At 38.4% G+C, this 13,496-nt stretch overlaps 2 protein-coding genes across 2 annotated transcripts in view; one reads left to right on the top strand and one right to left on the bottom strand.

Moving 5' to 3' along the window:
• SCOC (short coiled-coil protein) overlaps positions 1-13,496 on the bottom strand; it is a 652,090-nt gene that overhangs the window by 15,404 nt on the left and 623,190 nt on the right. The window lies entirely within an intron of this gene.
• The window catches only part of INPP4B (inositol polyphosphate-4-phosphatase type II B), a 257,893-nt gene that overhangs the window by 172,571 nt on the left and 71,826 nt on the right, over positions 1-13,496 (top strand). Inside the window, exon 15 of the mRNA XM_063136347.1 lies at positions 4,004-4,112. Within this exon, the coding sequence (XP_062992417.1) occupies positions 4,004-4,112 (109 nt within the window). The remainder of the gene's footprint in view (positions 1-4,003; positions 4,113-13,496) is intronic.

Raw genomic sequence — 13,496 nt, 5'->3', positions numbered from 1 at the left:
AGTAGTACAACACCTGAAAATTGGATGCAATTTGGATGGAAAATACCAAAGTTGCTGGCATCAGAAAACAGCCTGGGTCTCCATTGTAATTAATGTATAAATTAAGCAATTAAGAAATAAACTAATGAGACAATAAACAAATGAAAACAAAATTAAAGAGGCTGCCCAAAACTGGCCCAGAAACAAACCAGAAATGATTCAAGGATACGTTCTTATTGAATAATTATCACTGGGATTCCAGATCCTTACAGTTACTTCATAGACCTTACTGTATGGTAATCGGAGCTGCCTGGTACTATGTTCTAAATACCTTCTTGTTAGCATTAATGTCGAGCTGTCTTAGGCCTGTTAATATTCTTTCAAAACTCATAACAAAAAATAAGAAATATTGGTACTCTAAACTAAGACTTTACGATCCATAATATCATTTTATAGGTAAAGCCAGTCTCACTCCATCATGTTCATGGAGAAATGATCCACCCCTTGTTCATGGTGGTGGCAGTGCCAAAGCCGTCAAGGAGCGGGCATTGCTCCCATCCTTGCCAGCTTCCTAAGGCTGTAATGCTGCTGCGAAAGGAAAGAAAGGTGTTAGGGATGTACAAAAATTTTGTTTCACTTTGCAAATCCTGAGAATTTGCCCTGCTTACAACCACGAAGGTCAGGAGCACATTTTGGGGGGAAACCTCACATATTCCCAAATTTGCCATTGTGTTTGAAAAATGTGTACTTTAAAATGTGCATTTTCAAGCTGTAGCACACACTTTCCCCATTCAAACAAAAAGTAAATCAGATCGCAATAGAAAATGGGAGCAAGGAGAACTGAGCTTCGAAGAGTTTGGAGGACATTGATGAGCGCGAGAACTTCTGTTTTTCCCAATTCTAGTTAGGCTAGGATACCGTCCCCTTCCCAACTTTCATGCTCATCCTCATTTCTCCACTGTCACATTGATGGACAGTTAGCTAGTCCTGTATATAATCCTGAAGACTTTGTCAACCAGTGATATATATTAACAAATCTCATTGATGGGCCTGCGATAAACGATGTATTCGTAAATACTGGAGCCCTTCTGTGGCTAATGAAATTATTTCACTTCTGCTTTTAAATTAGATTTTAGGAACAAACAATTCATCAACGTTAAATCGGTTTCTGTGGATCTATTTTGAATCCCACCCATACCGCTAAGATACAGTCCATTAACTCTTAATCATTTGTACAATGTTTCTGCTTATAGAGACATTTATCACCAGAATATTTTTTAAAAAGAAGAAAGGATTGTTATTTAGACTAAGGGAATTGAAATCTGTTTAAATGTGGCACTTTCTAAATGAAAACAAATAAGTTACATCTTGAGAAAAATATGTAGCAACTATGACATTTTTCATAGTCCTCTTTATGTGATCGTCAGGAAACAGGTCTGTGTTATGGCCCCAGTCCTGAAGTCAGGGGTGAGGAAGCAGGAGACCACCAAACAATTGGTGATGCAGAGACAAGGGTGGAACCCAGGGAAAGGCTTGGGCCATCTAGAGAACCCTGGAGGGTCAGACTGGGATAAGGGCATGCCAGTCTCAGTTTATCAGAATTAGAATTCATTATGGCTAGAAAGATGTTGGCATTCATTAATACTAATGGAGATGATAGCAATTAGGCATCACAGATGGGTTATGAGGAGCACGTTGCACCAATAATATAGCAGGCTATAATTTGAGGAATCTAGAGTGCCGACTTTGACCTATAAAGCAATGAAAACCTTCAATTTAATAGAGCTAAGAGGTTGCCTTTTCCTTATTTACTATCACAAGTTCTAAAATTAATTAAGGATGACCTTTGTTTAATTCCAAACAGGAAAAGATGTCACATTCCCACCACAGTGATACCACCAAAAATGGTGTTCTCCTGTTGAGTGTTACCTTGTTCTTCCATAATGTTTACGTACGCTGACCACATGATAGAGCATTATCCTGTTTTCAGTTACCTATCCATCAGCACTCAATGACATAGAACATCTTTTGCTGCAGGGCTGTAATTGTATTTCAGTTGGACAGCAAAAATATCGAAGGAAGTTCTCTTTAGATTAAATTGAAGTGCAATGGTCAGTTTGTACGGTGTTTTAGGCTTCCTCACCATATGACAATTTTTACTCCTGGATGTACTCTCATGAATAAAATGGCAACATACAATGTGTTTCTACCAATTTCTGACTGAGTCAGTCATTGGGACGCAAAGAATCTGGTTCTGCATATACCAGTATTGAGCTCATAGGTGCATCCAGCACATATCCACCACTTATTATGATTTTCCAGAAGGGATTTGTGGGCACATCCCTGTAAGTGAAGCACATGGTCTGAGAAGCAGCACTTTAGTAAATATAGAAAACTAGGGTTCATTGTTAAGTTTGAATGTACTCAAACATACCCAGATAAGTATGCAAAATTGGTCAGTATCCAGTTGGCTGTATTTGAATATCTCACTGTGCCTTCTTAAGCTTCTTCAGTTATTATTTGTTCAGTCATAGTTTCTGGTAGAGCAGGTACTGGGTGGCATAATACTTAAAAATATATCAGTACAGTGTTTTGTTTAAAACATTTCTTAATTTTAACATTTTAAGGAAGTCTTGAAACATAAATTTCTGGGGTCCTCCATCTATTTTGGACTCCACCTCCCATCAGCCCCAGCTAGTATGGGTTGTAGTCAGGAAATATGGGAGTTGTAGTCTAAAACATCTGGAGGGCATCAGCTTGGGGAAAGCTGCTTTTGAGTAAAGAACACAGTAATTAAGCCAACATAACTCAGATGTCTGCTGAAGAACATACGTTACACAGATACATATATGTCAATATTTATGAGAAGAAGGAATTCCAAGGACTGTATACTAAAATTATCTGGATTTCTACATGTATTATGATATTAAAGAGTGGAGGGAGGAAGAAGGTTGATGGCATCACATTCTGGATGGGAAAGGAGACTAACAAGTGGGACCTGCAACACAATGTTGCAGTCCCACTCCCTAAGATGAGCACTCCTACTCAGGGATCCAGCCAACTTGGAACAAGAGTCTTGTCATGATGTTGAGGCCTCTTGTGTGAGTGGGGAAGGAATAAAAGATACCTTCCCCCCTACCTTAAGGCCTTCTCCCACTGTGTTGCATAGCACTAGAATGTTGCCAGTTCCACACTTGAGCATTTTATAGCTATATAATGGGACTAGGAGAGATGTAGTTCTGGAGACTGAACCATTCCTATGTAGTGCATGGCAGGCGTTTTTAACCTCATGGCACACATCTCCCCCTCAATCTCCCTCTCCAGGATACATACTAAAAGTTGCCAGATTTCACCAGCCCAATTCCCTCTCATCCCCTGCTGCCTTTCCCATCCATTTCCCCCCTCCAACTGACAGATTCTGTGGGCGGGTTCGCACACCACTCCTGTGATTAAGCTATGTCATGTGGGTTGTTCACATAGTCTTGAGAGTCTATGCCTTCTAAGGCCTTAGCTAGACCTAAGGTTTATCCTGGGATCGTCCCAGGGTTGTCCCTGCCTGCTCCCGGGATCCCCTGTTCATTTACATGAACAGGGATGACCCCGGGATGATCCCAGGATAAACCTTAGGTCTAGCTAAGGCCTAAGTCTGTCAGTTGATAGGTGAGATTGGTTTAATTTGACGGAGGGCTGTATAATGTGCTGGACATATATTCAGGAATGCAATGCTAAAATGTATTTAAGGTACACCTTTTAACCTTATTGTAATGTGCTGTAATGAGAGACGTGTGTTTCATTATAATTACTATTATAAGAATTTATTTATTTATTTATTTATTTTATTACATTTATATACCGCCCCACAGCCGAAGCTCTCTGGGCGGTTTACAACAATTTAAAATGGTAAACATTAAAAGTATACAAAATTTAAAAACCATCAAAAATGTAAAAAACAGTATAAAAACAGTGAAGCCTCTTTTCTTTATGCTTGTATACAAATGTCAATATTTGTCTATTCCTATTGCAGATGTTCTTTATGATGTCATCACAGTAGGAGCCCCTGCAGCACATTTTCAGGGATTTAAAAATGGTGGTCTTCAGAAACTATTGAATAAATTTGAGGCAGAAAGACGAAAGTAAGTGTATTACTAGTAACTCACAATGAAATCAACTTTATTATATTACCATGTTGTTTAATTTTGTATCATAATATTGCCTAAACACTCTTGCATTGAATTTAATAATGCCAGCAACACTTGTGCTTTTATAAGTAATGCTAAACTAATACACAATGTGTGCATATGGTATCTGTTGCTAAATATCAATGGAAAGACCATATGTGTTTTCAATGGGGACTTTTCTCTTTTTTAACCCCCTTGTGGGGTGGGAGATATCAGGGGGGGAGCAGGAGGGGAATCCTTTAACCCTCCCAGAGCATTATATACCTCATCTGAATTGGGGCCATGTGTGTGTACATAAAAGTAAAAATAAGATAAGCCTCAGTTATACGCTATGTATGTAGTCTGCCTCTGAGAACACAGCTTGCTAGAACTGAGGACTGGCTATGTACTTTACTTGTAGAGGGGATCACTTTGTAGTGAACAGAGAAGCTTCTGCCAAACTCTGTGTACGTAACTTTTGATCATGGTGAACGTTAGGAGTGTGCACCAATCACAAGACTCGCTTCAGACCCTGATACAGAAATTCAGAAAATAGACAGATTCGGCTCTGACTAATGTAGAGGCCACCCATTGTACATTTACGTTGTGCAATTAAGTTTAGTGAGCCAACTGTGACCTGAGTCTGTATGACTTGGCAACAGTTATCCATGCATTAGTTGCATCATGTTTAGGCTATGCACTCTGTGTGGGGCTACCTTTGAAGAGTGTCTTGAAGCTATAGTTGGTAGCTTCAGAATGCAGCAGCTAGGCTGGTAACTGATGCACAGAACTGGGATCATTTTACTGCAATTTTGAAAGGTCTGCACTGATTGCCGGTTGTTTTCTGGGTTCAATTAAAGGTGTTGGTTTTAACATTTAAAGACCTAAATGGCTTAGGGCCTGTCAGTCTAAAAGACTACCTGTCTCATAATAATATAAAATACTATAAAATATATAAAACTGATTAAAAATATATAAAACTACTACATTATTAAAATAACAACCAGGCATTTTAAAATTCAACAGGGTAGGCCTGCGAGAAGAGATCAGTCTTTATAGCTTTTTTAAATTCAGAAAGACTGTTGAGTTGGCGGATCTCTCCCGGCAGGCCATTCCACAGTCTGGGAGCAGCAGAAGAGAAGGTCCTCTGGGTAACGGTTGTCAACCTAGTTTTCACTGACTGAAGTAAATTCTTCCCAGAGGATTTGAGTTTGTGGGGTGGATTGTACGGGAGAAGGCGATCCCACAGGTAACCTGGACCCAAACCATGTAGGGCTTTAAAGGTAATAACCAACACTTTATACTTCACCTGGAAAGTAATTGGCAGCCAGTGAAGTGATTTTAAAATTGGTGTAATATGGTCACCCCTAGGTGTACCAGTGACCAACCTGGCTGCCATATTTTGAACTAGTTGAAATTTCCGAACTAGTTACAAAGGTAGTCCTATGTACAGTGCATTGCAGAAGTCGAGCCTCAAAGTTACTAGCGCGTGCACTACCGTCCTTAGGTCTTCCAACTATAGGGAGGGGCACAGCTGGCATATCAGCCGAAGCTGATAGTAGCCATTCCTGGTCATTGCATCTATTTGGGCTGTCATTTGGAGCGACGGATCCAGGAGCACCCCAAAACTGCGAATGCAGTCTTTCAGGGGGAGTGTAACCCCATCCAGAACTGGTTGACACACCTCCAAACCCAGGTTAGGGCATTTGACAGTAAGCACCTCCATCTTGTCTGGATTCAGCTTCAGTTTGTCTTATGAACCTGTCCAGTTATTAAGAGAGGTAGGAGAGACCCTCTGAGGATAACACTAAATGCAGAGACCTGCTTGATGGGCACGCATGAGAGGGCCTTCTCTTGTGTTGCTCCCTCATTGAATGCACTCCCCTTGGAGTTAGGACTGGTCTCACTCTCTCTTCTCCTAGAAAAGGTGTCAGGACACATCTTCTTAACTTTGCTGATATTTCTTTTTATTTATTTATTTATTTTTCTTGTTTGTATTTTTATACTGCCTCTTCGTAGTAACTACCAGGGCAGAGTACAACAGATCACAATAATAAAAACAGCAACAGCATCATAAAAACAAAAGCATTAAAAACAACACTCCTAAAAACAATTTAAAAGGCAATTGTACCACTAATGATACTTCAGAGCACAATTGCAGTACCTGAATACAAAATCTTTTCAGAATATAGATTCTAACCATTTATTAGTGAATACGCTGTAATAAATGATTGTTGATGCCACCTTGAGTGCCATTTCCTTGGTAGAAAGGCAAGGTACAAATCAAATAAATACATAACTGCCTGGAAATTATTTTTTTTCAAACTATATGTTGGGGGAAATTCACCACATAACATATAATGCCTGAAATGTAATAGAATGTGAAATGCAGAACAATGCAAAGGATTTATTATACCAAGGGCCCTTCCAGACAGGAGACTCCTAGCACTAACACTCAAAAAGCATGTGAAACTTTTCCATCTCCCCCACCCTCCTTCCTTCCTTCCTTCCTTCCTTCCTTTCTTTCTTTCTTTCTGGTAAAGAAAAGATGGAGGAAGTGGTGGGAAAACACATGAAAAACAATTTGACCTATAAAATTCCGTAAATGAGGCAGTGTGGTTGCAACCAGGTTTCTAGTGATAACAGATATAAGAATTAAAATTTCATGAATCTGTGAAGTTCTAAATCTTTCACTCTCTTCAATCTGCTTAATGGCAAGTAGGTAGTTCTTTCTGCTTGTCTTTGTCTTCTTCTTTTCCTTCCTATCTTCTCCCATTGGTGAAACAGCACAAGGGAAACTCTCTGTAGACCAAATCCTGAGGTTTCTTTTTTAATCTACGTTACTTTTCTCTTCACAAGTTTTTCTTTAGGGAGAGACAAAACAACCTAAAAGAAATACGCATGCATTAATATTCTGCCTGAATTGTGGAACCAAACAGAGATGGTTCCAAAGGCCTCTTTAGCTCTAAAAGAAGAAGATTATTCTAACATGGGCATGACAACTTTATCTTTACATGTACGTGTTTATCTAGCAGCCCAAAGATGCTTTGAGGTCACTTAGCATTTTTCTCAGCCAACTTTTACAATTTAAATGTTTCTGGTTTACATTGGGAGTACCTCTCTGAGGCTTGGGTTGCCGGAAGAAGCAACGTCTTGAGATATCAGGCAGAATATAATGTAAATAGATTAAAAAGTAGCAGTTGTTCCCTGAACACTAACTGAACTGAGTTTCTAAAGAGATATGGCAGAGGAGATTACCTTCTCTGATAATCTGTGGAGGTCTCTCAAACCTTTTAGACCCTGGTGTCATAACAGATGCTCTCTTTTTAAAGTATCTTTTATGAATATTAAATAGAGACATGTTATTATACAATGAAAAAGCTCAAAATGTATCAAGTAATATGTATTCTTGCATCTTTTTGTCTCCAGTATGAATATTAAGACATTAGTAAAATATCTCTCAGCATTTTAAAAATACTTTAAGCTTTGTATGGCTCCCATAATTAATTCTTTCCTGCCTCTTTAATGGAACTGATACTGTTTTCCCCCCTTAAATGTAATCCCATACATTTAATTAAAATCAAAACTTGAAGTCAAAATGTGAGTGAAGAGTAGCTACTACTTCTACTTAAAGGTGGGTTTGTTCCCTTTGCCTGTGCACTCTCTATAAGCCAGTTACATTTAGTTATATTCTGGAACTGGAGAATATGAGTGGCAGGTAGATAAGTTTCTATGAGGCTGTTCGGATGAAACTCCAAACCATGGATTGATATTATATGAATGAGTAGGCATGAACTTCAGGCTGGTAACGTCTTCTTCCCATCATATGGCTCAGTTAGTAATTTCCAAACCTTATTTGCCATTTCATCCAAACAGACAAACTATGGATTGCTGCAAATAAGGATTAGGAATTAATCAAGGCAAAGGCTGCATTCAGACAACACAGTAGCCAATGATGGGATAATAGTCAATTCCATGATTGATTATTGAGGGGGTACTCCACACCCGACATGATTATAATCAATTGTGGTGTGGATTAAGGCCAGCATCAAGTTGACTATTACTCAACGGTGTGTTTGATTGACACAACTCCCTTCCTCCCCCCTTCTCCTCCTGTTGGTATCCCATCAGCCATTGTGAGTTCTGCTAACTGGACTAGAGCAACAGCTGCCATTTTGGTTGCTTTTGCCAGGGGACTCTGTAGTTGCCAAAAGTAACCAACTGTGTGTGACAAAATAGTCAACGGTGTCTGACACATGGCATGATAACCAACGGTTGTTCAAATAATCAACTCTGTACAGCGTTGGTTATTTGTATTGGCAATTTTCTCCAAATAACCAAATGAAAAAGTCCTGACAGACAACCCAATAACCAATGGTTGACTATTTAACTCATTGCTGATTATTTAACCTACTGTTGCTTATCGTCTCATCCAAACCCAGTCATGGAAGGGGAGAACACACACAAACCCCAAATCTTGCCTCCGTATTCTCATAATGCCAATTTGGCCATTCTAAATGAAAGTTTTGCCACCAGAGGTTGGTTCATTAAATGATACCATCTAATCTGCTTTATTTAAAATATTTAGAAACTTCACATGATCATTGAATTTCCTGGTTTTGAAAAAGAGACATCTTTACTATACCAACTATTCTATCCCTTGGTGGTGGTGTTTTCATTTTTTTCAAGGGATACGTAGAGTACCTGGAAGAAAACTGATTTATTACGACATGAGGTTTTGTTGGCAACAGCCTTCAAAAATGTACACAAACAATACACAGTAAACTGTCCAGGCTTGGTCTTAATTTGTTCTGCAGTGCTTACATATAGGATATTTCATCTTCTCGTAAATGGGAAGATTCGTCTTTTCAACTAAAGTGGATGGCAGCCTAGATTATTATAAGACCACACTGTGCAGCAACATGTAGTTGATGGGCTGTAAGTTAAATTAATGCAGCGTTTCAGTGCTTAAAATGTCCATAAATCATTTTCAGAATACACCAAAGATTTTTCCCTCTCATTCAAAAGCGAATCAGATGAGATGTGTTAAAGCAAAAACACACAGGGTTGTCATTATAAAGTTTTTAATGCTCCATTACAAATCCTCAAGGAAATCAAAACTATCCCTGAAGACTTATTACAAAATTGAAGGACAAAGCAAGTGGACAGAGCGTTGAACATTCACTTGGCTTCAAGCCCCATTCCTACTCTGTCTTAGGCAAGTCACTGAAAGTGTGCTTCATAAGTCACCAGAACACCACTTCCTCTTTTTTTAAATGTATTTATTTAGAATGTGACAAACTATATTCACATTACAGATTTACCAAGAGGGCAAATGAGAAATATTTTAATTACTGCTTCACACTTTAATCAGTGTAATTGATTAAAGTTCAAAGTTAATCTAAATAAGGATTTAGTCACTTAAGGTGCAACCCTATGCATGTTTAAATGGAAAAAGGTCCTGCAGTTACCAGCATCCCTGAGGCATGCTCGGAGTGGTAGGATTTTTCCCAGGTAAATATCATAGGATTGTGCCCTTAATTTGGTTTCGTGGTAGACCATTCTCTCACCACTGAGGTCTGCCTGGCACCAATATCTTTTTGGCACCAGGTTAAGACTTTCCTGTACTCCCTGGCATTTGATGGCATATGATGGGTTTTTTTTTATGTCAGTTGTTATATTGAGTCCCAGTATTTAGGTAACAGTTTTAAGCTGTTTTCAACTGTTTTCAAATTTTGCACGTCAAAGATTTTATATTATGTTTTCATTATGTTGTACTTTGGATTGTAATGTTTGTGAACTGCCAGAGAGCTTTGGCTATTTGGCTGCAGAGAAATGAAATGAAATGAAATTCAAGGTAGGCTTTTAATCAAGGAAGGCAAAGCTCAGCCGGTGGGACTTTAAGGCACAATGGTTTATTTTTTCAAAATCATTTTGATATGTTACAGTAGTAGGAAATGAAAGGAAATATTAAGGGGAACTTTCCTTTTAACAGTGGTCTCTTATAAACCCATATTCCATATTACCTAAGCTGTGATTCAGCAAGCCAGTAATGAGTAGTGCTGTGCAAGTCTCAGGCCTCAGATTTGAAAATCTGAATCACAACAGCCTTTTCATGACGGATCTGCCATCGTATGATGGAACCGCCATTTTAATGCACACCCCTAGGCCTCTGTGAAGAAGAAACAGCCCACAACTCCCATCAGGCAAAAGTTGCATTACTGTCACTATTTGAAGATTTTAAATGTAAAAAAGAAATTAAGGAATTGATAACGAATTTGCTGACTGCAGCAAGATTGATTGTAGCTAGGAACTGGAAGATTCAAGGAGATTGTTGTATTGAAGAATGGTACAAAGAAGTATGGGATATAGCTATTAATGATAAATTGACATGTAATATTAAATTGAGAAGAGGTATAGCTAAAACAAATGATTTTGAAGGAATTTGGAAACAGTTCCTAATATTTGTGTTTTCTAAGGGAAGTGGGGAACCACCAGCAGAAGAAAGTATGAGATTTTGGAATCAAGAATGAGATCCCGAGGTGGGGGGTGCACTTATATGTTAAGTTTGATTATGTTATATAGAAATGATATTGATGTTATTCAACAGTTATGTAGTATGTTGTTTTTGTTTTAATGGTATTGGTGTATGTTTAAGTATTGTAGAAATATATATATATATATATATATATATATATATATATATATATATATATAAAACTCCCATCAAGCACTGCCTGGGAGGACTGAACCTACCAGAGCCCAGGGACGGTAGACACTCCTGTCCTCCCCACTGCTGCCTCTGTAATTACCCACTCGCAAGCGTGATCGCTCTCTCACCGCCACGATCAGCTGCCCGCCGCTGTGATCGCCCACTCACTGACATGATCCAGGATACTCCAGTCCCTGAAGGGGTCCTCATGTGTACTGCAGCCGCCTGCTTGCACAGCTCTAATCATCAGTCTGCACACTCCCCACCAACCTTGTCCTCATCCTAGTTCAGATTCTGGTTTAAGATCCTTGCTAGTGTATTTTTAATTATATTTTTAATCCTTCCAATAACAAGTGTTCTCTGGGCAGATTAGAAAAAGCTAAATGGACATTAAACCTCAGTTCCCCATTTCACATGTAACAGGGAAGTAAAATTTAAGCTAACTAGGATCAGTGCACCAGTGAAGACAGAGGAGAGAGGAAGCAGGGACGGGAAAAGCGCAAGAGGCTGGGACTCTTTCCTGGCTAGCTAAAGTGTGGTTTACTTAGCCAGGAATGTAGAACTGAACCAGGCCCACAGGTATTGGTTTTTTGTGACATTGTTATTGCAGACTTCCTTCAATATCTCAAAAAAGGCATCTATATTGATTTTATCTGTGAAATGCATTTATTTAATTGTAATCAATTAATTGGTAAAAAGGTAGATAACCAACTAAAAATCCTTTAGTTGGTTTACAGCTCCAATTTTAATGTGTTTTGCACATTAACAGTTCTAGAAAGATGATGATGAGTATATGACGTTTCCTTTTCAACACGTTTGAGCAAGGAGTTTGGAAAACATTCTAGATAATATGCAGATAAAAGAATCTCGAACTGAAAATGTGTTGTATAACCCCTAAAATACCCCTTGGCCTTATCACTGGAAGCACTATATCCCATTGCCCCATCAAACCTTCCCAACACCCTAAATATCTGCATTCTGCTTTCCACTCTAGCCCTGAACTAGTTGGGAAATCCCTTTGGATTGTGCATGTGAGAAACCCGACTGCCCTATCACAGTCAAGGGTGCAATCCTTTTCCTTGCCCCTGTCAGGAGAATGCTGATCTGCCCGTTTTCCCTTCACTACTCTGCCTCTCCGCCAACCATTTACTTGATAACCACTCCTGAATTGTTCTTATCCCATCCCAAGTCATACTACGTGTTGTGTACTTGAGAGGAGGAGGAAGAGGTGAGGGTTAATGAATAAGGCATTACATGATGTGCATATTCATATCCTAGAGGGGATTTTGTCTTTTCTATATGAAGCCTAATTCATTCCTGGGTTGTGTAACACCAATAATGATTGTAAGAAACTTTATCCAGGACCAGATGGTAACACTTTTAACTCAATTTACAAAAATTGCTCACTTAACAGCAGGAATGGAATTACAGCATGTTATCATTAAACACCAGGCATTTAACTTCAGTTCTTAATATATTAAGGAATTTGTATGTGGAAGGTTACTCAGTAACACTATAACATTTAGTCAAAATATATTGCAAGTTATGTAGTCTGTATTTTGAATGTTCTAATGTAACACTTAAATCAAAACTCAGCACTAAATTAAAAGTAATCTAACAACCAATACAGTTATTTAAATTGTACGCATACATTGGATTAATGACAAATTAATTAGATTAACTGACGTATTAGACTCCAAAAGGGGGAAAGAAACACTTTAACCCAGAAGACATAATTATAGACTCTGTGAATACATAAACACACACACACTGCGTATCAAGGGGATTTTTATACAGTGTGACTAAAATTACAATGAGGAACCACACTATTATCCCTTCCTTCAAGTGTATGTTTTTTTCTTAGTTATATAACTAACTGTGCATTCAACTATCTCACTGGTGTCTGTTTCAATGAATATATTGTTCATCAGGTTTATTCAGAACCTCCTGTATTTATTCAGTGCTTCTCTTTGTGAAGATTAGCAGCTGAAATTCTGTTACCAAAAGGTGATAAAAGAAATTACTTTCATAATGATCTTGAATGCCCAATCCTTCTATCAGATTTCATATGTAGTAACGGTGGGGCAGGAAGGAGAGAGAAAGAGAAAAAATATGCATGTAATAACGGAGTGGGCCTGTTCAGACAACACACTAAGCCATGGTTAGGCCACTATCCCTTTTGCAGCAGATGGTTAGTGAGCTTGTTTAAACTGTAATTATGTGTCCACCATGGTTAGGAATGGTTCACATGACACTCCAAGCCATAATGTTTAGCACAAAATGCTTTACCGCTGTGGCTTAACATGTCGTCTGAACAGGGTCTATCTGTTTTCAAAAAATTCAGCATTGTTGTTTTTTCAAGAATCTTCAACATATCTAAAAATAGATGTTAACATTCTGAAGGCTCTATATTAAGGCCTATTTGGCCAATTTATTTATTTATTTATTTATTTGTTACATTTTTATACGGCCCAATAGCCGAAGCTCTCTGGGCAGTTCACAAAAATTAAAACCATGAAGAGAATAAAAACAACTAACAATCTAAAAACACAAATACAAAACACAAGAAGACTTTATGGTTGGATTAACCAATTAATTCTGTTTTAGTATTCTTTCATTGTTTCTGACTAGTCTCTGTTCCTCCCTGA

This window comes from Elgaria multicarinata, chromosome 10 (genome assembly GCF_023053635.1).
Source record: "Elgaria multicarinata webbii isolate HBS135686 ecotype San Diego chromosome 10, rElgMul1.1.pri, whole genome shotgun sequence".
Taxonomy (NCBI): domain Eukaryota; kingdom Metazoa; phylum Chordata; class Lepidosauria; order Squamata; family Anguidae; genus Elgaria; species Elgaria multicarinata.
Note: the sequence above shows the minus strand (reverse complement) of the source record. Positions and strands in the feature narration are given on the sequence as shown.